This window comes from Fonsecaea pedrosoi (genome assembly GCF_000835455.1).
Source record: "Fonsecaea pedrosoi CBS 271.37 unplaced genomic scaffold supercont1.4, whole genome shotgun sequence".
In the NCBI taxonomy this organism is placed as follows: domain Eukaryota; kingdom Fungi; phylum Ascomycota; class Eurotiomycetes; order Chaetothyriales; family Herpotrichiellaceae; genus Fonsecaea; species Fonsecaea pedrosoi.
Window position 1 is genome coordinate 1,932,762 of NW_013550612.1, and position 24,724 is coordinate 1,957,485.

General features: G+C 54.0%; 13 protein-coding genes across 13 annotated transcripts; 6 read left to right on the top strand and 7 right to left on the bottom strand.

Moving 5' to 3' along the window:
* Positions 1–22: 22 nt before the first annotated feature.
* On the top strand, positions 23–1,233 carry Z517_06498 (uncharacterized protein; the record flags this gene model as incomplete). The annotated part of the gene is made up of 3 exons (XM_013428237.1): positions 23–605; positions 657–722; positions 785–1,233. The coding sequence occupies 3 exons, from the start codon at positions 23–25 to the stop codon at positions 1,231–1,233; spliced, it is 1,098 nt and encodes a 365-aa protein (XP_013283691.1).
* Positions 1,234–2,287: 1,054 nt separating this feature from the next.
* Positions 2,288–4,323, top strand: Z517_06499 (uncharacterized protein; the record flags this gene model as incomplete). The annotated part of the gene is made up of 2 exons (XM_013428238.1): positions 2,288–2,673; positions 2,751–4,323. 2 exons carry the CDS (start codon positions 2,288–2,290, stop codon positions 4,321–4,323), a joined length of 1,959 nt encoding a protein of 652 aa, XP_013283692.1.
* A 597-nt stretch (positions 4,324–4,920) lies between these two features.
* Positions 4,921–5,742, bottom strand: Z517_06500 (uncharacterized protein; the record flags this gene model as incomplete). The annotated part of the gene is made up of 1 exon (XM_013428239.1): positions 4,921–5,742. One exon carries the CDS (start codon positions 5,740–5,742, stop codon positions 4,921–4,923), a length of 822 nt encoding a protein of 273 aa, XP_013283693.1.
* A 680-nt stretch (positions 5,743–6,422) lies between these two features.
* Positions 6,423–7,328, top strand: Z517_06501 (uncharacterized protein; the record flags this gene model as incomplete). The annotated part of the gene is made up of 1 exon (XM_013428240.1): positions 6,423–7,328. The coding sequence occupies one exon, from the start codon at positions 6,423–6,425 to the stop codon at positions 7,326–7,328; it is 906 nt and encodes a 301-aa protein (XP_013283694.1).
* A 562-nt stretch (positions 7,329–7,890) lies between these two features.
* On the top strand, positions 7,891–9,618 carry Z517_06502 (uncharacterized protein; the record flags this gene model as incomplete). Its single annotated transcript, XM_013428241.1, has 1 exon — positions 7,891–9,618. One exon carries the CDS (start codon positions 7,891–7,893, stop codon positions 9,616–9,618), a length of 1,728 nt encoding a protein of 575 aa, XP_013283695.1.
* Positions 9,619–9,701: 83 nt separating this feature from the next.
* Positions 9,702–11,785, bottom strand: Z517_06503 (uncharacterized protein; the record flags this gene model as incomplete). Its single annotated transcript, XM_013428242.1, has 5 exons — positions 9,702–10,547; positions 10,628–10,749; positions 10,834–11,075; positions 11,194–11,438; positions 11,528–11,785. The coding sequence occupies 5 exons, from the start codon at positions 11,783–11,785 to the stop codon at positions 9,702–9,704; spliced, it is 1,713 nt and encodes a 570-aa protein (XP_013283696.1).
* A 493-nt stretch (positions 11,786–12,278) lies between these two features.
* Positions 12,279–13,934, bottom strand: Z517_06504 (uncharacterized protein; the record flags this gene model as incomplete). Its single annotated transcript, XM_013428243.1, has 1 exon — positions 12,279–13,934. One exon carries the CDS (start codon positions 13,932–13,934, stop codon positions 12,279–12,281), a length of 1,656 nt encoding a protein of 551 aa, XP_013283697.1.
* Positions 13,935–15,819: 1,885 nt separating this feature from the next.
* On the top strand, positions 15,820–16,605 carry Z517_06505 (uncharacterized protein; the record flags this gene model as incomplete). Its single annotated transcript, XM_013428244.1, has 1 exon — positions 15,820–16,605. The coding sequence occupies one exon, from the start codon at positions 15,820–15,822 to the stop codon at positions 16,603–16,605; it is 786 nt and encodes a 261-aa protein (XP_013283698.1).
* Positions 16,606–17,110: 505 nt separating this feature from the next.
* Positions 17,111–17,971, bottom strand: Z517_06506 (uncharacterized protein; the record flags this gene model as incomplete). The annotated part of the gene is made up of 1 exon (XM_013428245.1): positions 17,111–17,971. One exon carries the CDS (start codon positions 17,969–17,971, stop codon positions 17,111–17,113), a length of 861 nt encoding a protein of 286 aa, XP_013283699.1.
* Positions 17,972–18,465: 494 nt separating this feature from the next.
* On the bottom strand, positions 18,466–19,077 carry Z517_06507 (uncharacterized protein; the record flags this gene model as incomplete). Its single annotated transcript, XM_013428246.1, has 1 exon — positions 18,466–19,077. One exon carries the CDS (start codon positions 19,075–19,077, stop codon positions 18,466–18,468), a length of 612 nt encoding a protein of 203 aa, XP_013283700.1.
* A 507-nt stretch (positions 19,078–19,584) lies between these two features.
* Positions 19,585–21,101, top strand: Z517_06508 (uncharacterized protein; the record flags this gene model as incomplete). Its single annotated transcript, XM_013428247.1, has 5 exons — positions 19,585–19,621; positions 19,693–19,730; positions 19,796–20,092; positions 20,153–20,735; positions 20,854–21,101. 5 exons carry the CDS (start codon positions 19,585–19,587, stop codon positions 21,099–21,101), a joined length of 1,203 nt encoding a protein of 400 aa, XP_013283701.1.
* Positions 21,102–21,414: 313 nt separating this feature from the next.
* On the bottom strand, positions 21,415–22,518 carry Z517_06509 (uncharacterized protein; the record flags this gene model as incomplete). Its single annotated transcript, XM_013428248.1, has 1 exon — positions 21,415–22,518. One exon carries the CDS (start codon positions 22,516–22,518, stop codon positions 21,415–21,417), a length of 1,104 nt encoding a protein of 367 aa, XP_013283702.1.
* A 1,011-nt stretch (positions 22,519–23,529) lies between these two features.
* Positions 23,530–24,662, bottom strand: Z517_06510 (uncharacterized protein; the record flags this gene model as incomplete). The annotated part of the gene is made up of 3 exons (XM_013428249.1): positions 23,530–23,763; positions 23,818–24,534; positions 24,588–24,662. 3 exons carry the CDS (start codon positions 24,660–24,662, stop codon positions 23,530–23,532), a joined length of 1,026 nt encoding a protein of 341 aa, XP_013283703.1.
* Positions 24,663–24,724: the final 62 nt, after the last annotated feature.

Here is a 24,724-nt window from a genome sequence, read left to right on the forward strand (position 1 = left end):
TACGCCACCGGGCTGGCGGGTAATGTTCTATGTCATGCTGGCATCGAACGCTGTATCCCCCCTGTGCATATTCCTGTTCTACAAACCTCGAACATTCCGCGAGAAACATGAGCGGGACACCCTTGGATTCTTCATCAAAAACTTTGACTATGTCGGCTCCGTCCTGTCTGCTGGCGGCCTCGTCATCTTTCTCATCGGAATCTGTTGGGGTGGGGGTTCGGTCTACCCATGGAAATCGGCACATGTCATTGCGACCATCGTGGTGGGTAGTTTCACACTGGTGGCTTTCGTCGTTTGGGAGTGCACTGCGTCATTGACAGAACCACTGGTCCCCATGAGGCTCTTCCGCAAGACCACATACACGGCAGGCGTTTTGTCAGCATCGCTGGGAGCGTCACAGTACTACGCTCTGAACATCATCTGGCCGATGATGGTGACTATGGTGTTCCGGCCGGCCGATTTTATGACTCGAGCATGGCTTTTCACCGTGGTTGGTGGTGGCTTTGCAGGTGGCCTCATGATTTCATCTGCCTTTATTAGGTGGCTGACACATACAAAAATCCAGGTACTGGTGTCCATGTCTGTGGGGGCCTTGTTCTACGCCTGTGAATCCAATCCTGGTATTTCTATCTTCGTTGTCTGACCTATCTCTCCAGTGATTGCCACGCGCTCGCTCGAAGACGAGGCTCGTGCATTGGTGTTTGCGCTCTTGGGCTCCATCAGTGTGGCATGGAACGAGGCTGTGACGTTCACCATGTCGACAATTGAAGTCGACGACCAACAGACATTGGTGTCGCGTTCGGAGTGGCGGGCTCCGTGCGCGGACTTGTGGGAGCCTTGGCCTCGACCATCTTCGTTGCCATTGTCACGAATCAGCTCACTGAGGAAGTCTCTGGACGAGTACCAGTCGCTCTCATCACAGCAGGTCTACCGGCGAGCAGCATTCCCGACTGGCTGACGGGTTATTCTGCCGAACAACTCGACTCTGTCCCCGGAACTAATGCGACCATCAACGCGATCGGTACAGACGCCTACAAGCTGGCGGCCATGTCTGCTTTCAGGACCATCTTCTTCGTAGCTCTAGTCTTCAGTGGGTCGGGTTTGATCTGCAACTTCTTCGTTCCCAATGTGGACGACAAAATGACCAATGTTGTGGTGGCTCCACTCCACAATGTATCGTACGAGAAGACTGCGTCAAGCGGTGACGAGAAATCAGGAGAAGAAACAGACTGAGCGACAATTTCAGACTCGTGGGACCTTGTGTCCTGGATCTGTAATGTGTCGAGAGGTGGGAAATGAGTCCCCGGGGGCCAAAATCATCAGAATCATATTGAAATCGTATTACAAGAGACGAAGGGAGACAGAAAAAGGGAATCTGGGAAAATGAAGGACGTCGGCAGGAGGATCTGTCACTGTTCTGATGTTGTATAGCTATCTTCTACTCGACTGACCCCATGACTGCGACTCCGTGTAGGAATCTCTGTTGAAACGTCCATCAGTGCCCCTGGCGTTTGACAGTGGTTCATAAGTATGCATATCCATTCTATATGGAGATTTTGATTTCAATCTCCTTTCATATACCTCTGTTAATTTTCTCGTTTCTCTCGTTCCTCCTTCATGGAACCATGTACCATCAACCTCCACCGAAAAACAAAAGGAAAGAGCCTTGTCAACAAGACCTTCCAAACCGTGACAACTGTTTCTCGTCGTTTCAGCTCCTCCCCGAGGACTCATGAGCCTCCCGGCTATCGTGACCAGAGGAGCAAGACATCGGCAACAATCCAAGTCCAGGATGAAAGCGCGGATAATGTGTCTTTTTGCATTACTATCCCTCGGATTACCTCATTCTCAAGAATGAAAAGGGTGGCCTACGCAGTATCCGTACCATCTCAACCCCTCAGCAAGCCGCCAAAGAGTAAAAGTCTCATATCGCACCAACCGAGGTCTTGGTGGTGAAGCACTCTGAAAGACGTAGACCAAGCCTCATGTCTGCTCTCAATAATTGGTAGCAACGACTGAATATCTAAAGCCTCGGCCCGATGACTTACCCATATGCTGATATAAAGATGATACCATATTAGGACATGTACATGGTTGAAATATAACCCTGCTTAGCACTGTGTGAACCCTTTGACTAATTTCTAAGATAGCATTCGAGCAATAGCAGGTGAACAGAGAGGCCTGGAAGGTCGCCAATTCCTACCGTTACTGGCAGGAGGAATCAAGCCGTTTGGGATATCACACATTCAAGATCACGCAACTTGTGCAGAACATATCGCTTGCGACAATGACCTCGATTGCACCGGTGCCGGCAGTGCCTGCGTCGCTCACCAATGGCATCCACCTCAAAGACCCGGGAGCTGAGGCCGTCCTAGAGAAATACAGGGTTGAACACTCAAAGCGTATCCGGTCTGATGGCCAGTCCCAATATGTATTCTCCCCGCTGGCCGAGTCGTACCGGGAATTCTTCAAGGACATCTGGGTGGACGACAGTCTCCCAGACCCGGGTCGTGACTCGGTAAAAGATGGGTCCTACCACGAATTCCTCATCCTAGGGGCAGGATACGCCGGCCTCTCCATGGCCGCCCGTCTGAGACAGATCGGAGTCGACGCAAATGATATCCGGTTAGTAGACTCTGCTGGTGGATTCGGAGGCACTTGGTGGTTCAACAGGTAGCACACTTGGCCCCTCTTTCTTTGCCCCTTGGGGGGAATGACATGGGCTTTGTCATTCTGATCACAATCGCTAGGTATCCCGGACTCATGTGCGACGTAGAAAGTTACATCTATCTCCCGCTGTTGGAAGAGCTGGATTACATGCCCAAGCACAAATACTCTTACAGCCCCGAACTACGGAGACACGCGGAGAGAATGGCGGAGCGTTACGACTTGGTCGACAAGGCACTCTTCCAGGCCAGATTGGACAGTACCACATGGGATGAATCCACCAAACGATGGACCACGAAAGTTGTCTCCACCAAGAACGGGGAGGTGGGAAGAGAAATAACCGTCCACTCTCGCTTCGTCGTCCTCGCCGGAGGCCCCGTCAACCTGCCGAAAGTTCCACGACTCAGGAACCTGGAAGCCTACAAAGGCCACATGTTCCACACGGCGAGATGGGACTACAAGTATACCGGTGGTACGGAAGAGAAGCCAGACCTCACTAACCTACGTGACAAGTCAGTGGCTATCATCGGCACGGGCGCCACAGCTATCCAAGTGGTGCCCGAGCTGGCGAAATGGGCGAAGCAGCTCTACGTGTTTCAAAGGACACCCTCCGGTGTAGACGTCCGGGGTCAGTGCGCCACCGATCCGACCTGGTGGGAAGAAAAAGTCCGAAGCGTAAAGGGTTGGCAGGAAGAACGCCTTCTTAACTTTGCCAGCTTCTTCAGTCTGGGTCCGCTACCAGAAATGAACCTCGTCGACGATGGCTGGACCCATTTCAGATCGTACACGGCCATGGTGGGCTGCGAGGACGCGCCCACCTCGCCTGAACAGGTCGAGGCCTATGTGGGACGGTTACATGCCGTCGACCTGCCGCGGCAGGAGCGGGTCCGAGCTCGGGTGGATGAGATTGTGAAAGACAAAGCAACCGCCGCCGATCTCAAGGCATGGTATCCCAGTTGGTGTAAGCGACCTTGCTTCCACGACGAGTATCTCCAGTCGTTCAACGAGCCCAACGTCAAACTTGTCCACACCGACGGCCGCGGCATCGACACACTCACCGAGAACGGCGTGTATTCTGACGGCAAGGAATACCCGGTCGACGTCATCATCTTCAGCACCGGCTACGACATCGCCATCGGCATGAGCCCTGCGGGACGCTCCTCGGTCAAAGTCACGGGCCGGAACGGCGTTGACCTTGACGACAAATGGGCCCACCGTCTCGCCACCCTGCACGGCTGCATCAGCAACGGCTTCCCCAACCTGTTCTTCCCGGGCCTGTCGCAGATCGGCGGCATCCCCAGCCAATCTCTAACGGTCGACCACGTCGCCCAGCACATTGCCTGGATCCTGCAACGCGCGGCCCGCGTCCACGGGGGTTCCCGGGCCTTCACGATCGAGCCGACCGTCGAGGCCGAAGAAGCGTGGAGCCAGAAGATCGCCGCGGGCGCCATCGCCTTCACCGCCGCCGCCGACTGTCTGCCCAGCTACTTCAACCGGGAGGGAGACTTGATGCGCAAGGCGCAGGAGAGTCCCGAGACCCTCAAGAACTTTGCCCGAGCCGGGTTCTGGTCCAAAGGATTTCTTGATTTTCTGCGCGAGCTGGACGAGTGGAAGACCAGTCGGCCGTTGGAGGGGGTGGAAGTAACTCTGGATTAGGGTCCGAGTGCATGTATGGTTCTTTGAGAAGAGGGCAGAATATCATCGAAAGAGCTCAGTCGACGAATATGAAACTCCGGCTTTGTCTTTGATGCCCCAGTATAATTGTATCGACAAGCAGGGAGGGGAAGTGTGGTAAGGTACTACGGTAGATAGATTCGCTATCTAGGTATACAAGTCGGTAGGTCCCTGGGAACAATGCAGAAAATAGAATATTGGAGAGAGCATGTAGGAGCTAAGCTTTGTTCGCTCTATGTACCCCGTAATATATTATGCGGTCAAACTATATAAATGGTGCATGTGGATACCCCGACGTGTCTGACAAAGTACGAGGGAACCGACTTCTAGGTACTCCGTTCGAGTGCAACTCTCGTCAGGGTATTGCCCAGGAACAGGAACTTTACAGTCGTTTATCCCCTCTCCTGGTCAAAAGATACGACATTAAGAGCTCCCTATACCAGTCACCGCACCAAATCAGAACGGATGGCCACCTCGACCGGGCTGTCTCGTCGGCCTCGGGACCACTGATTTTCTCGTTCTTGTCGTCTTAGTCGGCTGTGTCTGTGGCCCGGCGCTCTGCGACTGCGACTGTGATTGCTACCTGCTGGTGGATGATGACGGAGTCGGCGTGGTGCTGGCCGCTGACGTCGAACTTGTTGTGCCGCCACCCCCACTCTGCTTCTGAACGGACGCCTGGACAACTTGCCCGGCTGAGTTGAAGACAATGTCGACCAGCGCATTGAGCGGAGCATATGAAAATGTCTTCTCGACAAGACCGCCGGAGAGGGTCTGACTGACACCCGTGTCGGTCATGTTGGTGAGGTAATTTCCGACAATGGTGCTGACGCCGCCGACCTCCTGGACGATGTTGCCGAGGTTGTCGATCAAGAATGACAGCGTCGTTCCACCTTGGGTGATGGAGCCAAGGAGGCCGTCTACCGCGCCTACAATGGGCTCGAGCAATGAGGTGACGTTGTTGATGGCGGAGATCAAGAGAGGGTTGAGGTCCAAGGATTCAAAGACTCGGTTCACAATGTCGACGAGATGGCCCAGACGGACGATCAATTCAAGCTGGGCATCGACGTCGGAAATGGTGAGGTTGACTTCTTGAATGGACAGCGCGACACCGGCATTCAGCGTGACAAGGGACGCCACCTGGGCATTCAGATTGATGTCTGCCCGGAGGTCGTCGACGTCGAGCTCAATCCGACCAACGGAGAGTGTTGGTACGTTTAGGTAGACGTCCGGAGGAGTGGAGGAGGCAGAAGCTGGACTCGGCGTCAGGGTCGGCGAATTCGACGATGAGGTTGGGCTGACAGTCCCCTGCGGCGTCGACAAGGTGGTCGTCTGTGCCAGGATCTGCTGGTTCAACAGAAGCGAGGAGAAGAGCGTGAGAAGCCGAAATATTGAGCGCGCCATTATGTTCTCATCTGACGGTAGAGGAGGGAGAGGGAGAGGCAGGAATCGACGGCCATCCCATCCTCTATATCATCGAACCTACCAACTTTCTTTCCCTCTTTCATGGAGAAACTCCGACGATTCTGGCGCATGGCCAATTTCTCGAGCAAAAGTATCGCTAAATCGCGAAATCTCCCATGTCCAGGAGAAAAATTATTCGATCCCTTGGGACGCGTCGGCTGGACGAGTCTTACACTGGACCAAAGATGTGTGGATGATCTGCGCAGATCCCTGTAGATGGCGCCGTCTCCAACCGGTTTTGCGCATGGCTCTCCATGTTTCAACGGTCCATTGTGGTATAGGGCTGATCTGCCGAGATTGCAGGTGTGGGACAGCCATGGTTTCCCCTGGACTAGCCCATGCGAAAACAGGACTTTTCCCATGTCCGCTCGAATCGGCTTCTGGAAATGCCAAATGGGATGGCCAAAGTGACCCTCGAGAAATTCAAAGACGGAGTGGGCGTGGAAATTGACTCGTCCAAAGGGTTTGCTGCAGGTGTTTGTATACAGATCGAGGTACTCGATAGACTTCCTAACAACTTCTGTAACTCTTTGAATAGCAGCGTCGGGTCTCTCCAACTTCGAGTATCGTCTCTATTCCCTTCATGACGCCCCTCTAGCCACTTTGCCGTGCTCATTGTCATGATTCTCACACTCTTCTGCTCGTTGCTGCTCGCACTCGTCCGATTCAGTTCTTCCCAGTCAGTCTCGTCCAGCGATGGCTATACCGGCTACTCGCTCAGCGTGACCGGCAACGACACTGAATCTGCCGTCTACGAGACCGAGGAGACCGACACTTCGAATGGTGCCGTTACCAACACTAGTCCTCCACCCGACGTCTTTCTCAATGCCAGCGTCTCAGTCGGCGAGATCGACATCACCGTGAAGAACCTATCCGCGAAAATCAACATCGATGCCCAAGTACTCTCCCTCCTTCAATTCAATGCTGGTGTCGATCTGAGCATCAACTCCGTGCAGTTGACCATTCAGAACGTGTCCGCGAAGGTCGAACTCGAGGCACGGCTGGAGAATCTGGTGTTGATGATCAACGACACACTCAACTCGATCGACCTGAACCCTGTGATTGCTACTCTGGGGTCTGATGTCGGCAACCTGGTCGGCGGTGCTCTAGGCGGTAGCAGCACGAGCAGCAGTAGCCCATCGTCGTCAACGAGCGGCCTGTCTGCCCGCTCCGCGCTTCTCGATGAGGGTATCCTCTATTCAATCAACGACTACAGTGGCAACACGCACACAAATCGAATCCTCGACCAGGCCGGCAACATCGTCGATCAGAAACTCCATAACGATGGATCCGTCTTCTCGTCCCAGGTGGTCGGATCGTTCTGGCATGACATGACCTTTACGGGGCACGAGCGGGCCGTCCTTTTCAACGGGGAAAACGCAAAGGAGTTGGAGTATTCGTACACACCATTCAACGGCTTTAGCTCCATCGCTGCTATATATGAGGATGCCAATGGCAATGTATTGGGGACGAGGGTGCTGAGTGAGATTGAGGGCGGAGGGTCGAGTACGATTGCTGACGACTGAAATGGAATTGGGAATCCCTACTCTCTCCGTTTTAGTATTGACTGAAAGAAGCTTAATTCACTCATCAAACGTCTGGACTCCAAACTTTGGATAGGCTGATCTTGGTTATCCCAGGACCATGCTGTCCATCATACCATGTGCATTTTCAGCGCAACGGGGTCTGTCACCATTGTCATATACCACGACGTGACCCTGGAACGTAGAAACGAGCTTCCTTACGAGATAAGTAACTTAGGGTCAACAAGAAGCTCCTACATAAGATCAATGATCGCCGAATATGAGGAGAATCTTCACCAGAAGATCTCGAACAGACTTATGATCCATTTTTAGATCGTATAGTTTAGGAAAGGGGACAAACTCGCCAAGCATAAGAAACCCCCCGAGAAAGCAAATGCAGCAAACAGTGTAAACATGTTTGTGACCTTGACGTATTTTCCAGATGCACCTCGACCTTGAAGGCTGGGAAACAACCCAGGCACTTTTACCTTGTACAGAAGCCCAGTCTTCGGTTCTACAATGCAGCGACTCAGATAAGACGACCCTCTCCATATAACACGCCGCCATGTCTTCGCATTACACGACCGAACCCCCTCCAACTGCCTCAGTTCTTGTCCATACCACCGCTGGGCCCCTCACAATATCTTTGTTCGCGAGCCAAACGCCCCTGACATGCAGGAACTTCCTGCAGCACGTTCTCGACGAGGACTACAACAACAACATCTTCCATCGTGTCTCCCCAGGCTTCGTCATTCAGACGGGCGACCCCACCGGCACTGGCGAAGGTGGACAACACATATACGAGGACAGGGAATTTGAGCGATATGATGAAGACTGGGCACGGCTGATGGGCAGGGAAGAGGGAGAGAAGATTAATTTTGGAGATGAAATCCACAGCAGGCTGCGGTTCAACAGGAGGGGGCTGGTTGGTATGGCGAAAGGCACCGGGGACGGCGCGGGATATGGCAGTCAGTTCTTCATCACGCTCGGAGATTGTAGGGCTCAACTAGACGGCAAGTGCACCATGTTTGGCCGGATCGAGGGCGACGGCATTTACAACGTGGTCAAAATCGCGGAAGGCGAGCTGCTGGAGGGCAGTGAGAGACCAATGTATCCCGAGAAGATTCTCAGGGTTGAAATCATCGAGATGCCAAAAGGTGACGCATGGCAGAAAATGCGGAAAAGGAACAAGGTTGCAGAACGCACTGTCGAAGCTCCTGCAAAGAAAAAGGCTGCGAAAAAGAAGGGTGGGAAGACGCTGCTCAGCTTTGCCGGGGATGAAGGCGAGGACGATGTCGGTCCAGTCGCTGTGCGACCAAGGAAACCTAAATTTAACCCGGCCTTAATCGATAGTGATGATGTGCCTGAATCGAAGCCAAAGCCAAAGGCGAACGGCACAGCGTCTAAAGCTCAGTCGCTCGAGAAACCACAACGAAGATCACCTTCACCCACAGTTCCGCAAAAGCGCAAAGCAAGTGTCGCAGGTTCAACAAAATCTCCGTCGCCGGTACAGCGGCGGAAGCCATCATTCCACGACCCACTGACTCAACTCCCTCTGCGGGATCCAGAATCGCCGTCTCGATCTCCCACGCCGGAAGAACAACCGGCAGCGTCCAAAACTTCTGCACTAGAAGCCGAGATCGCTGCCTTGAAAGCGTCCATGCGCCGGAATGTGGACAACAATGCCAATGGCTCCAAGACCAAGAAGTCAGCGTTAGAATTGTTGATCCCGGCAACAAGCACGAGAGGTCGCAAACGGCCTCGTCCAGGCGAATCCAATGCGCATGACGAAGCTAAAGCGCTCAAGATGCTAAACGCATTCAAAGCACGGCTGGAGTCAGCCGATGCACAGGGTAAAGCAGCTCACTCCTCCAAGCCCGCCAATGGCCACAAAGATCGCAAAGACAACAGCTCCTCTACGGAAACCCTAGAACCAGTGGCCGATCCGCCCCCATCGAAACGCGATGACGGCGGAGGGGAAGAAGACGAAGAAGCGGTCTTGTGCGACCTGCATTTCATCGCAAACTGCCAATCGTGTTCGAAATGGGACGACCCGACCAACGCCGAGGCCGACGAGTCCGAGGACGATTCGCAGTGGATGAGCCACTCGTTGTCGTTCGCCAAAGACCGGCTCGGTAAGGACCTGAACTGGAAGAGGAAGAACGAAGAGGAACTGGTGGTCATTGACCCGCGCGAGAAGGAGAAGGAGTTGAAGATGGGAAAGAGCCGCGACAGAGATAAAGATCGGGAGAGGGACAAAGGGAAAGGCAAGGGCAAGGAGAGACGGTGGTAATCTTGTGTACGAGTAATTGCGTTATCTTGGATCAAGAAGAGTCTGGGTCTCCAATGGACTAAGTCCCCTATTTACCGACGGAATCAACGAGCAACATAAAAGGCCAGATCGACCGACTCGCCATGCTGCTCCTTCTCCTCAGCATCGATCTCGAGCCTGGTGAAGCCGTTACCCAGGATGCCACGCCAACGGTTCCGCGAGCGGTAGCGCACGTCCCAGTCCTCGCCGCGGATTTCGCGCAGTATTACCTCGCGGTAGAGCAGGGCGCTGCCGGGCCAGGTGGCGGTGACGCGGCCGTCGACGCGGTTCTTCTTGTACCAGCTCTTGCAGCCGCCCGTCCAGGTGAGGGTCTGCTGGATCTCGTCGCCGTAGGTGACGAACTCGTCGGTGGCGTCCTGCCGGGGTGCCGCTGAGTGGATGTCCTCACCAGCGATCTTGTGCAGCCACTTGACAATGTACTCGGCCGTCCAGGTCATGCTGGTGATGAGCGTGCCGTGGCCGACGGTGGCATTAGGCCCCGTGAAGATGAAGTAGTTTGGGAAATCCGGACACGCCACGCTCAGGTAGCTCTCGGGCTCGTCTTTCCACTTCTCCGCCAGCGTCATCCCGTTGCGCCCCGTCACGGGGTAGTGCGGGATGTGCGATACGTCGAACCCCGTGGCGCACACGATCACGTCCAGGTCGTAGTGCGTGCCGGATTCCGTCTCGATGCCCGTCTCGGTGATGCGCGCGATGGACGATTTCTCCAATGACACCGTTGGCAATAGGAAGGATTCTAGGTAGCCTTCGCCAGGGGTCAAGCGGCGGCAACCGAGCGTCCAGTTGGGGATGAGCTTCTCGCAGAGTTCTGGGTTGTTGTTCAATGCTGCTCGCATGCGCTCAACTGTGACTTGGGTGGATTTGGCGTTTTGGACAGAACCTTTGCGGAACTGTTCGCCGTTACCAAAGGCAAATCAATATCAGACAGAGCTTCTGAAGAAAAAGCGGATTGATTTGGGGATCGACTTACCAGCCTGAATCCTTTGTTCATGCCATGTTGCAGCATCTTCCGATATGCCTTGTGTTTTGCAGGATTTCGGAACCGCCTTTTGTCGGCCTTGGTGTATCCAGGGTTAAACTTGCTCCCTACCTCTTCACCGACTTCCGTCATATCAACACCTTCGTCGCCATTCGCCATCTCCTGATCCTCGGCGCCCTCGTCGTCGGGTTGCCCACCGCCACCGACACCGAGCGCCTCGCCCAGACTCTGAGTGATCCAGGTGGCTCCCCTCTGAAAGCTCACCACCTGGGTGCCCGGCAACTTGGCCATCTGTGGCAAAATCTGGATAGCGGACGATCCGTTTCCGATGATTCCAATTCGTTTGTGCGAGTAGTCGAAGGAGTGATCCCAGGCTGCTGAGTGGACTTTGTGGCCCTTGAACGTCTCAATGCCGGGTATATCTGGCCATTTCCATTGGCTGGTGCGCGGAGACAGAAATGAGAGTGTATCAGCATTGATAGGTGGCAAATATCGAACAAGAAAGACTCTGGCTGGTATCTCTGTCTGCACGGAGTAGCAGGAAAAAACACACTCACCTGAGAAAGCCCTGAGCTGAGACGAGGACGTCGGCGAACTCATCCCTTTCCTCCTGTCCGTCCTTCCGGACACGGATCTTCCACTTCCCCTCCTCTTCCAGCCACTCGAGAGCAACGACGCGCGTATTGAACTGAATGTCTCGATTGAGATTCCACTTCTTGACCGTCCGCTGGATATACTCCAGAATCTCCGGCCCATCGGCATAGAACTTTGACCAGTCGGGATTCGGATCAAAGGGGAAAGCCTAGGTCCAAGAAAGAAATCAATTACCTCGTCCGCCACATCAGACAAACCCCGCAAAGGAGAAGAGGTAGAGATAGATGGTAGACTGACATAGATATGGGCCGGCACGTCGCACTGCACGCCCGGGTACGTGTTGGCCTTCCACGTGCCGCCGACATCGTCGTTGGCCTCGAAGATGACATGATCCACAAATTCCTGCAGCTCGGGCTGCTCATGCTGGATCTTGTGCGCGAAGATCAACCCCGAGAAGCCAGCGCCGATCGTGGCGACGCGCAATTTGCGCTTCTTGTACGCATACTCGTCCGACAGTGGGACCCATACTTCCTTCAGCCGTTCAGGGGAGACCATGTTCGCGGACAGCGAGAATCTTTGTAATATCACGAGAGACCGCCAGGGGAAGAGGGGGGGGGGGGCGCGCTTAGGAAGCGAAGCAGTCAGTGTGGCCCTGGGACGGAGGGAAGACAAGGCTCATATAAAAAACCACAGACGAGGCGAAGACTCGACTTCGACGCGAACGTCAGCCTTCCCATCTCTAATATTAGTGTTATTATTCCGTGGCTTTGTGTTTCCTCTTCTCCGGCTCTGTGAATTGGAGAACTGCATCTTGCCTCGGCCAAGGCAATCCAATATACCGAATGTGTCAGCCCATTTCCCCGCATGGATTCCTCCATCAGAACGATAAACTGCGGTTTGCTTGGCCGTAGATCCCTCCTTGAGTGGTCAGGCTGTACCTCGTAGATGGGAAGAGACAAATAGGATGCAAGATGACACGAAACTCTCACAGAGAAACAAGGAGCCGGGCGCAGGAGCCTCGAAATATGACGCGACGTCTCTTCCCATTTTATATATACTTGTACGGATTCATAATTCCGTTGGGATCGTAAAGATCCTTGATCTGCTTCATTAGCTTGATCATCGTCTCACTTCGGCTGTATCCGATGTATTTCTTTTTGGCGATGCCTAGGCCATGTTCCGCGCTGATGCTTCCGTTGCGTTTTTGGATCCATTCATACACCCACGGTTCTATCGCTTCTTCGACTTCTTTTGTATATTTGCGTACGGGGATATTCAAGTGCAGATTCGCGTCACCCATATGTCCATAGCCGACCACAGCAATCGCGGGGAAAGAGTCGTCATCACCTACCAAACCTTTCGAAGTGAGTCTATCTCTCGTGTCTTCCACGAGTTGGTACAGTTCTTGAATCGGGATCGAAAGGTCGTATTTGTAAGTCCCGCCAAAGTGGCCAATGGCCTCGGTGATGCCCTCTCGCCATGCCCAGAGAGATTTAGCCTGTGTCTCGTCCTGGGCGAGGACACCGTCCGAGACAATCTCTTCACTCATAACGTATTCCAAGAACTTTTCCAGCTTTTCACTGTCGTGTTCTGTATTGGAACCACTGGTTTCAATCAAGCAATAGAAGGGATGGTCACCTTCCAATGGTCTTTGTTTGCCGGTGACTTGGTGAACGAAGCCCTGACTTCGAGCATCCATGAGTTCAAAGGCAGACAGAATTTCTCCAAGCTGGACCTTTGCTTCCTTGTAAGCCTTTTGGACATTCTCGAACGAAGAGAGTCCGAAATATGCCACGTTGACTGCTTTGCACCTCTGAGGGCACACCACCGACACGCCTGTGATGACTCCGATCGTCCCCTCTCCGCCAATGAAGAGTTGCTTCAAGTCGTAGCCCGTGTTGTTTTTCCGCAGAGTACCAAGATCGTCGACAACAGTGCCGTCCGGTAGTACTGCCTCGATTCCAAGAACATTGCCGTGTAACGAACCGTAACGTAGCAGTCTCAGCCCTCCGGCATTGGTCGCAACGTTTCCACCTATCTGGGCGGATCCTTTGGCACCAAGGTCAAGGGGAAAGAGATGGTTATGCTCGGCAAGGTAATTGTCGGCTACTTCGAGTATAACGCCAGCATCGACCACCAGGATGCCGCTGATGTCGTCGAAACTGCGGATTTTGTTCATTCGGGAGACTGAGATGACAATTTCGTCAAAGACCGGCACACTGCCGCCAACCAGCCCCGAGTTTCCACCTTGGGGTACCACAGCCAGCTTATTGTCATTACAATATTTGAGTATTTTGCTGACTTCTTCTGTGCTCTTGGGTCTCAAGACGAGTTTGGTATGGCCTCTGTATTTCCTCATCCAATCGGTGTTGAAAGCCTCCAGGTCATCTGAAGCATCGGTGGTCACTCCATCAATGACCGCAGCATCGTCGCCAAGGGCAGACTTGAAGAACTGGATATGATCGGGCGTGATTTCAGCGAACCGTGGGTCTCGTTTGAGAGTGGGATACATGTCGGTCGTGTATTTGACATTGCGATGGGGTTCGCTGGGGTCCTCTCGTCGTCGACTCGTGACGGAGAAGTTTCGCGTGGGCTCAAACAAGGGCCGCAGAGGTTGGCACTGTCTGGCTTGCGACCGAGGTGTTGAAGGTCTTTTGGTCTGGCGCAGGGCGCGCACCAGACCTCTTGATACTGAACCGGACATGCCTGCCGGCTTTGGGGACTTTTGTTGACGGAGTGCAGGGCGTGTAGTCAAGGAAAAAGAGGAATTAGAGAAATGATATCAAGCGAGCAGGGAAATTCGTCTCTCGCCATCGCATTGATTGCCGGTCTTCGGCAACTGCTTTTCCGGGAATCTCCACTTAAAAGTACAAAGCGACCGGCGGGGCTCTCCGGAGGTGCTTGGCGAGGATGCAGCAGAGCCTTGTTCCAAGAGCAGCCTCCTTCCTCACCTCTCTTGCCTCTTCATGGCCTCCGTACCAAACCAAAATAACGAGACAATTATCTGCGACTGAAAGAAATGAGGACTTAAGAATTTCCGGAAAGATTGAGCCGGTAACACCGAATCAGAACGTAATCATTCCCAATCATCACAAGGCTAACCTCATTCACGATCCGACTTTTTCGTTTCCGAGTATACGTTCGGAACATGATCTACTGGTAGCCACGATAATCGTCCATCTCAGTTTAGGTCGTCCCATAACCTATCAAAAGCACGGGTTGGCCCGCTTGTCGTCGCTCCTCAGTCGTTACAAAAGTCCTGCACTCGTGGCTGCCGGGATATAAGCCAATTTGGGAAATCTCCGCGCCAGTGAGATCCAATCCCCCATCTCCCGAGGAACCGATATATTATAGCCTCTGACAATAATCCACAACATTATTGGAGATACTTAAGGTTCATATAGAGAATGGATCGTTCTGTCTTGAGTGGCATCTGGTTCTGGAGTTCCCTTAAGCTGCTGTTGGCTCCGAGTCGTTGATAACATTGTATTGATGAGATCCGTACTGCTTCAACGACTGATGTATCGAGGAGCCCATGACTTTGCACGTGCTTAAACTCATCCGGAACATTAAGTCCTTTCGTAGCAGAGTCCCTGACAATAATCCAGGAGACAGTCCGTATTTCTGGCGATTGTTAGTTCTGCAAAGCTGAAAAGGAAGTGTAGAAGGCGAAGGCGAAGGCGATGGCGATGGCGATGGTGACCGATATTGTCACGCCTAGACTGCGAAGTTGGGAATCAGAGTCACCATGAGACATCCCATGCAATCTGCGAAGTTGTATCTTTTGACTGGTGGTTGGTCGGTTGACTAGAATATCATACCTTCTTTTCGCCCTCCGGTTATCAGCGAAGGATGACTAAGGTCGATAACCCATTCGGTAGGGCCGTGATGCTTTAACCGCTGAGACTTCCCTCAAATGTGCTTCCCGATCACTTTGTATCTTGGATACAGCGCGCTCTGCATGTCCTCGACTGTTCCTCGGCAGACGACGAAACGGAACAGTTGGCCTTAACGTCGGACTTATGGATACCAGAAATTGCAGAGTGTTCCTCTGCAGATGGCGTAGCACAGGAAGTAGTCTGTTTCTCTAGCCTCGCCACACCATCTACCAAGTGTCCCTCCACCAAGACATGAATATGAGCACAGGAGGAGGTGAAAAGGAAGGTCAAACGAAGGAGCACTCGGCGTGCGATAGGAAAATGATGCTAAATAAAGCGGCGCTGAACGCTAGACCCAATGAGGGAACAGCACTAGTGAAAGATATTAATATTTTGCGGGGAAACGGTCCACCTACCTTACCATTGCATTCAGGGGGACAAACCTCCAAGGGTCATCACTTTCACTAACCTGCAATATCGCCTTCATCATCTCCGTCACCGTCGTTGTCCGATCGCGATATTTCCCGGAACGGCTTTAATCTGATCTGCATCGAGGTCCGACATATCTCATCTCCTAGGAGCGTTTGTGCGTTAGCTCTCGAAAGACCGTCTCACCAGCACCTGAGCGCGGGTTCCACGTACACATAACTGGACAGTTACAAGGCCCCGAAACGAGTCACCACACCTAACTCTCGTCGGCGCACACGAGTCATGGAGTCAATTACTTCGACCGTCGCGACACAGTACCACAAATTCATCGACGCGGTCAATGCCCGACCACGCCAGACTGCGGCAACGACGACCGCGGTCGCGCTGACGCTGTCCCTCGCGTGGGTGCTGAACGATTTCCACGCGTGGAAGTCCTTCGGCACGGGAGGCACGCCGCCCACCTGGGCCGGGTACTGGCGCATGACGAAGCTCCGCCTGAACCGCCTGCTGCTGTTCGGCAAGGACGACCTTTCCGACCCGTCGCCTCTCTCGTCCGCGGGACCCAGGTATCTCGACCCAGCGACCATCCCGGCGCGGGAGGGCGCCAGACCGTCAATCATGGCCCGCACTATGCCGCAGCGCCAGGTGCCATACAAGACCGGCACGGCGGACCCGGGGGTCGAAGAACGGGTGTCGTCCATGATGGCCTCGTTGGCCGCTAAAAACCCTTCCGTCCTGGACCTCCGCCCCAGCAAGACCGAAGGCGGCAGCACCGACGCCATCTACGCGAAACCCACCCTCGAAACTCTCAACGCCAAGGCCAAGGACAACAAGATCCTAGGTACGGAAATCGCCCATGTGCATCCCTCCGACGGGAGCCTGCACGTCTGGCTGTCCGAGGCGGATGCCAAGACCGTCGTCGAGAAGGGCTGGGGATTGAGGTTCCCGCTCAAGTTTGTCGATAAAGGGTGGGCAATGGTCTATGCTCCGCGCACAATGGCCGAGGTGGACGTTGTGGAGAGCATCGTGCGAGCGGGGATTGCGTGGGTCGCTGGCGTTGAGGTCTAAGGGACTTAAAATTCGAGGAGAGCTGCTTCGGTTACAGGGACTGTGCTTTCCAATCATTATTACTATTTTACACTCTCCTATCCCACGTTCTGGGTGAGTGAATGGGGCTCTTGGTATCTGCTGGGAAGGGGCAAGGGAGAAAGGCCTCGGAAAGTTACGCATGCAGGAAGAATTAAGTCCGGCTGATCAATTGGTATTAATGGTATTAATCCATCCATCCTCATTCCTCGTCGCTTGCTTAACCATCGCTACAAAACTCGCGTGTTTGCTTCAGCAACATGACATGCTGGAAATGAAAGAGAGACGAGGGGGGAACGTTTCATCGCGGTGATGCCTCATTGATCCCGTATTCTGTCCCGGTTCCCAGACGTCTGTCATCAATACGTCCCTCCAGTCATCCAGTCAGTGGCATAAAGACCGCAAGAGAGTACTTTTCATTATCGTGATCCTTCCTCGTCCTCAGGGCCACTTTCAATTTTCTCATCACGCCCCTTTCAGTCCAGGCTCATGAGAGCGTGGACGTCTTACTCAACTCGTTCCGGTACAGCGGCTGGCTCTCGACCGTCCTGACCCACAGCTTCCATGGCTTGTCCTGAAACGCTTCGTTCATGGCGGCGCACCCCTGGCCCTGCTCATCTGTGAGCGCCTGGAACCCGACTCCCATGCCCTCGTCGTGGAGTGCTTCGCGGCCTGGCACGTTGTTGGCGATAGCCATGGCTTTGGTCTGCGCCTCGGCGTTGATGCGCGTGTAGATGGCCCGGTAGACGGCGGTGACGATGTTGTCGGCCACGCAGGTGAAGCCGTGGCGGCGCATCAGGACCACCGTCTCCTCGGGCGTCTCTTGGGCGGGGTCGGACACGAACTTGTCGGCCAACGCGGCACCGAAGCGCGAGTTGTTTACCAGCATGTCCCGCTGCTCCCCGTCCCGGTAGAGCGGGTCGATGTCGAAAACCCGGACGCCCTTGCTGCCCAAGAAGCCCGCCATGTGGTAGACGGCCTTGAGCTTGACGCCCATGCTCACGACGTAGGGCAGGACTTCCTCGGCGTGCGAGTGGATGACGCAGTTGACGCCGGCGTATCGCTTGTAGATCTCGCCGTGGATGAAGCGCTCCGAGTATCCCTTCTTCGCGTTCGGGTCGACCGTGCTGGAGTCGGCGACGTGGTAGTAGATCAAGTCCGAGGGCGAGGCGACCAGTGCCGGCGCCATGTAGCCACACATGATGTACTGCGAGGGTTCATGTGGATGGCGGATCGAGATATGTCCGTACGCATCGACCACGCCATGGTGGTCTAGAATGTGGTTCGCCCAGATCAGGTCGCGAAGGGCATCAGTCACTGTGCTGTCGGTGGTGACTGTCGACGCCATGACGGTAGCGGTAGGTATGGATAGTCAATCTAGGTGAAAGATAGCCTTGCCGGTCAAGCCAATATCCTTGATGCTTTCATCGACCCTCAATTGAGACTGATGCGGAGTTGAGCAGTAGTTCTGTTTGACACTCCGGCATAGAATAGTCCGACCCCACACGGCCTCACGCAGCAGACACTGTAGAGAGTCAAGTATTAAGCAAGTAACGTATTGGGTGGTGGAGTACATGAGTAGGTATTGAAACGGCGTCCAAAAATAACACAATAGGTGGGGAGGCGGGGACGAAAGGAGGGGCTCAAACTGCGCGGCTCCGAGTTCGAGGAGGAGTGAAGCAATCGTATTCCTCATCACTAGCCAGTGCAAAGATACCACTAGAAATACCGATCCACCACGCCGCTGACAGCTGGGAGCTCCTACTCAAGAGTCCTAAGCACCTCGTCAATCCAAAGCTCGCCCTCAAGTCTGCGCCCAGTATACCACTACCTACGCCCATATCAATCCAGCTCGGTCCGTTTCGCAAAGAAGAAATTCAGTTCGGTTGGTGTGGCTCGAAACCCTGTGACATGCTCAATCGTGTTGACAAACGCTGCTGTGGCCTCCTCTGCACTCTCCCACCCCGAAAAGTTGACCCTGACATCTCTCTCCTTATTGTCCTTGGGGATATTCCACGCCGAGATGGCTCCATACCGCGCCCCGCCCAAACTAGAGGTCTGTGACGCGAATTCCTGGTCAAACTGCGTTTTAATCACCCCGTGTTTAGCGAATCTTTCCCTGACGATGGCCAGCACGGGGGCATCGAGCGGAATCCGTGATTGGTCCACGTCAATGTAGTGCATCCAGTCAATGCCCATTTGGTCTTTGATCAGTTCGAGAATTTCGGCCTGTTGGGGGGATCCATCGAAGCCGTGCTGATGATGGTCTTTGTTTTTCCAGGCCCCAACTACAAACAGCACGGAAGGGTCGTCGACTTGGGTGTAGAAAAGAGTTTGTAGTTTGCTGTAGTCTTCAATCACTCTTTTGACTTCCTTCAGGTTCTTCTTGAGTTCAGGGTCTGTCGCTTGAAGGCCGTTTTTTAGAGTGATGTGCGCTAGTTCGATGATCGTCATCTTCGAAGGCCTAGTAGAGGAAATGGGAGGCGTCAGAAAATATCTGAGGAGGGGTCAGTTGTGTCTGTAGGAATGATGACCAGCACAAAACACTTTCAGGCGGCAGACCTACAAACCGCACCATGGAACGGCTGAGGCTGAAGCTTGAGAGCAGCTTGACCTGTTGCGGTAGTTTGGGGCCTCCAGGGTCAATTTTGAGTTCGATGGGTCGCGTAGATTCTGGCCAGCGTTGCTTTTACGGAGACCGCTGCGGCTGACATTATCCACCGAGATAGCTCTTTGCTGGGATATTTTCAAGGCAGAGAGAGGGTGAATTGAGTGACGTTTAAAGACAATACTGTGCGCCCCAAGTCCCATTGGAAGCAGGAGAGAAGGTCGATTCAGCGACAAGCAACCAGTCAGAACTGCGCACCCATTCCGCAGTTGGCCTCTGTTTACCTCCCCCGCGGACTCCCCCTCCTTACCGAGTAACTATCAAACTCTCGTACTTGCTCAACGCCAGAAAAAATGAATCCACCGCTGAAAGTCATCATAGTGGGTGCCGGTACGTTTTATGCATCTTCTCGCAAGTAAATCTCTGTAAGCGCGAGCCTCTAACGAAAAGGAGGAATATAGGCCTGTCAGGTTTGGCCCTTGCACAGGGTCTTGAGAAGGTACGTGCACGATGTGAATGGAGTAAATTGCCTTTATTGGGACAAGACTGAGTCGGGAATGACAGAACGGGATCGACTACGTTGTTGTGGACAAGGAGAGCGAACCACGCGATCGAAACTGGGGGGTGACCATCGCGTGGAGCCATCCTCTACTCGCACAGCTTCTCCCGGACGAACTCTACAATCGTCTATCGGAATGCCAGCCAGATCCCGGTCTTGACACTAAAGCTGCCGGCTTTGAAAGTGTGATCATACGGGATGGACAGACGGGCGCTACCATAGTGCAACCTCCATTCCCGGGGGTACGAAGGTTGAATATCCAAAAGACAAGGACTATTTGGTCGAAAGGGGTGAATGTCAAGGTATACCGTTGACCGCTTCCGTCTCGGTAGCCCACGTCAGCGTACTTACCTGTTTCCTAGTTCGGTAAAACCCTCACAGACATCGAGCTAAGCGACAACGGAGTCATCGCCCATTTCCACGACGGGACCTCAGAATCGGGCTCTGTCCTGGTCGGCTGTGACGGGGGCGGCTCATGGGTTCGACGCTGGATGCTGGGTGACAAGGGGACCTCGGTGGTCTTGCCCTACACGTTCCTCAACTTCCCGTTCCGCTACACGGCAGAACAGGCTGTGAAAATGGACAAGATGATGCACCCCATCGTGGATGTCGCCGTGCATCCAAAGTCCATGTACATCGGTATCTTTGTGCTCGACAAGCCGGACTTAGAGAGGCCCGAGACCTGGGTCTTCTACATCCTCGCGACGTGGGCCAAGGAGAACAAGAGCGCGCCGGACGCATCCACCGACACAAACATGGTCGACGAGCTAAAGAAGCGCATGGACGACTGGGCCGATCCGTTCAAGTCGGCTGTGGAATGGATCCCCAATGGTACTCAGGCTAAGGTAGTCCCCTTGAGGATCTGGGGTCCCCCCGACTCAGGCTGGGACAACCGTGGAGGAAGAGTCACCCTTGCAGGCGACGCGGCTCATAGCATGACGTTTCGTAAGCGATCTAATAATCCCCTTGCTTGCTTACTCATCCTTCGATATCATGCCATCTCCCATTGCGTCCAAGAATATCCATTTATTTCATATGTGTCTAACCATAAAGCTACGGGCAGACCGCGGCCAAGGCGCCAACAACGCCATCTGCGACAGCCAAAAGTTCGTCTCGGCCATGATCAAGGTCAAGAACGGCGCGGCCACGCTCGCCGAGGCCGTCGACGAGTACGACGCCGACGTCATCACCCGGGGCAGGACCGAGGTCGACGTCTCCAAGACCCAGACGGACGCGTTCCACGACCACGCAAACTTCCACAACAGTCCCATCATGAGGTTGGGGATCAAGCCGACTTCACAGGCGAAGTGATTTGGTTCTTGCTTCTCGGAATTATTGTTCCTTTCAACTTCGGCTGAATCTCTACGTCAGGTGAGGAAGGTTAGGGTTGGCTGGGAGCCGATTCGACCCCGTCACAAGGTTAAGGCAAGCCAAGGTCGGAGACAGAGGCGGATGATTAAAAACAAAAATGGACCCGTAGGCACTACCTATTGAGATATAGATAGCTATATCACAGAGTATTGAAATGGCCTATTTCCTGGATTGAACAAATTCATCTTCTGGCTTCCTCCCAGCATTTCTCGACAAGTCACCTCCCGTTTTGCTCCGTTCTTCCTTGTGGGTGCTAACTACACAGTTCAGCCGGTGTCGAGCACTGATTCCCCTCGACGACGTTTCCTTGACCTGGGGTCTCGACGAAGATGTCGACATCATTCCCACGAAGGACGTTGCCTGTCACGGCATTGCTTGCCGACTCGAGCCCTGTCACGGGGTCGTTCAGGATGGCGATGCCCACGGCGCTGCCGTTGGTTCCGCCGGTCGTAAGGCCCTCGACGAGGTTTGCATGGACCTGTGTATCAAAAGCGCCGAGGAGGGCGATGCCGATCAGCGCACCACCCGGCACGCTCGCGCAGAGCGGGTTGTCATCGCTGACGTGGTTGCCGACGACGCGTGCGCCGGTGACGCCCGGGTCCACAAAAGCGCCGTAGCACGCGTTCGTGACGTCGTTGCTCGACACGTCGGCGCCGTCGGTTTGCACGCACAGTCCGACGGAGTAGTCGGCGACGTGGTTCTTGGTGACGTGCACGTCGGACGTGTCGTCCATGCAGATGGCGATGAAGAGCAGGTCATCACCCGTTGCGGAGGAGGATGACGCAACGGTGTTGCTCTCGATATGGCTACTCGTTGAACCCACCGTCAAGCACCCATACTGCGCGCCGTCGTAGAGTGTATTCCCCTTCACATGGACGTCCTGGCCACCCACCACGGCGATATTCAGCCCAGAGAACCCGCGGACTTCGAACCCCGCCACAACCACGTCCTGAACGGGACGGCCGACCGAGATGACCTTTCTATGCTCCACGACAAACTCAGCAAGCTGGACATCCTGCCCGGTTACACAGATACCGGCTTCTGTGTCGGGACCGGCCAGGCCCGAACACGTGTTTTGCGCATAGGAGCCGGGAGGGACCAGGATAGCTCCCTTGCCCACCAGCTGGAGGCCGTCGGTGGTGACTGTCAGCTGTTCTGGGTACGTTCCGGCAGCGACGAGAATCAGTTGTCCAGGATGAGCGGCGTTGATGGCGGCTTGGATGGATTCCCCTGCGTTGACATGAATCGCGCCGCTGTACCAGTCACTCGCAGCGGCCGGGCATGCAAGCCAGGTGCACGCCCAAACGAACAGGGATATGGCCTTGTTGTTACCCCAGTGCGGAACTATGATTGCCATGGTCAAGATTGCCGAGTGGATGTGCTTGGTTTATATCTTTCTTAGAAGTCCTTGCTGTATGGAGAGAACCTATGTAGTACTATCCGGACGAGGACAAGAAGGGTGGAGGAACGGTAAGGATAAAAGGAGATATTATGCACCATACTTAACATTTCCACAAGCTGGCAAAATCCCATCTCGTGTGCAAAGGCGAGATCCGTAGTAGGTTTTCGTCCGTATAGCATGCATGCATTGCTGTCTGTGTACAGGCCTTGGACAGTACATGTCTCACTGGCGTAGAAGACAATTCTCAAACTTAGACCCTCGCAAACTTCGAACACAGAAGTCGGGGATGGATTCTGCTCGGACAGGTATTCGTGATGGGCGGGTCCCCAGGACATCCATATCGTATTTCAACACATCCTGCGAATTCGTCAGTAGATACTATTCGTGAGTTATTATGGTGAGTTCGTGTCTTCGATGAACAAGCTTCTAGCTCCCCAACACGAAACAAATCCAGACCCTCAATCGAAGCCGGCCATGTGACGCCGATTTCCAAGACCTTGTCGCGGACCCGTACTGCGGCGGCACTGAGCACAAAAGTTAGATGTTGAACACCTCGGCTTGTTTCACCGCTGGAACTCTCATCCTAAAACCAAGACCAGGTTGGGAAAGTGCAATTAGATTCTTAAGTTGCACAAAAGTCCCGTTACGGTGATGGACGAGAGTGAACATCTTCGTAACTCGAGTGAACACGGGAGGCAAAAGGCAGGGTTAGATCTCTTGGTCGATGTGCAGCTGAAATGTGAATACGAACCTCGCCCTCTGGTTCGGCAGCCTAGTTTCCGCGTGAAAGTGTGAGGACAAGAAGGGTGCAGCTGGAAGAAGAAGAAGAGGGACAGAGGTGAAACAAGAGCAATACTGTTGCTAAAATATCGAAATATCCGCCCATCTATGGTAACATGGAGGAATATTCGTACATGTTGTTTACCCACTCGATTCAATGGCCAGACATGGATGTGATATAGCCGGTTATCCCGGCTTCCGGCCCTTGACAAAGTACCATCGCTGGTAAAGATGGAGTCTGCGGTCTACAAACTCCTCCTTCACCTCGGCCATGGCAGTCTCTGTGACTTCGTCGCTGTGGTGCAAGACCCGCTTGTAATAGGCCAGCATGAACGAGGGCACTGATTGGAGCATCTGTATTCGATAGAGGACTCCGATCTCTTTCAACTTTGGATCCTTCGCCCATGGCCCTATGGGAACCTGTAGTAAGTCAGACGTGGGGACTGTTTGAGTGACCGGAGTCGCGGCACTCACCTTCTTCACGACTTCCTCCACGTCCTGGAACCCGGCTTGAAGCATCCAGCGTTTGTGGAGGTGAGCCACATTCAGTGGCTTCCCGACCCTGTCGCTGGCCTGTTGTAGTTGTGCGATGGCCGAGACGCACGCGGTTGCACGCTCCAAGCCGCCATCATCGCTGAAGAAGTTCACGGCATGTTCTTGCAGCTCAATCCAGCCTCCAGGCTTGAGATTCCTAAAAGCCTGCGCGTAGAACCGTGGCCAGTCCCCGATGCCACCGCACAGACCGCGGGCGTGGATAAAATCAAACTTCTCGTTCTCCGCCCACGTCCAGTCCGCTTCCGCATCGTCAACGTAAAACTGTAGATTCGGTGGCACCCAGGGCGGCTGTATAGGACTCAGATCCGTTCCTATCACTTGGGCGCTGGGGAACTGGTCGGCGATCTCAACGGCCCATATACCTGTGCCGGTGCCGACGTCGAGGATACGATGTGGATCGCTAGGGAGGGGCGCGGTGAACAGCTCCCCGCCCAGCAGCATTTTGCAGATGTGGTGGAGCAGATCAAGTCGATCTTGCTCCTCTTCGTCGTTGGGCAGATAGTAAGCACCTTCGCGATATGAGTGGTACGTGCGCCCATTTTCGTATCGGTAGTTGTACACTGACGATCGGACACTCTCGCTGAGTAACGATTGTGGCCCTCCATCAAACCCGGAATCCGCATCCGACTGATCGTCCTGGTGCAGCTGTTAGCAAGCCACGTTTGCGCAAGGCATCTTACCCTCCGTACTCTATAATCGTGATCGACCAAGAGATTTCCCTCTGAAGAGATGGATGCTTCTCGGTCGCTTTGCCCGGTCGCCATGTTGCCTACCACAACTTGAATTTCTGGGGTTGAGGCGAGTGTGCGACAAATTCCTGGCACTG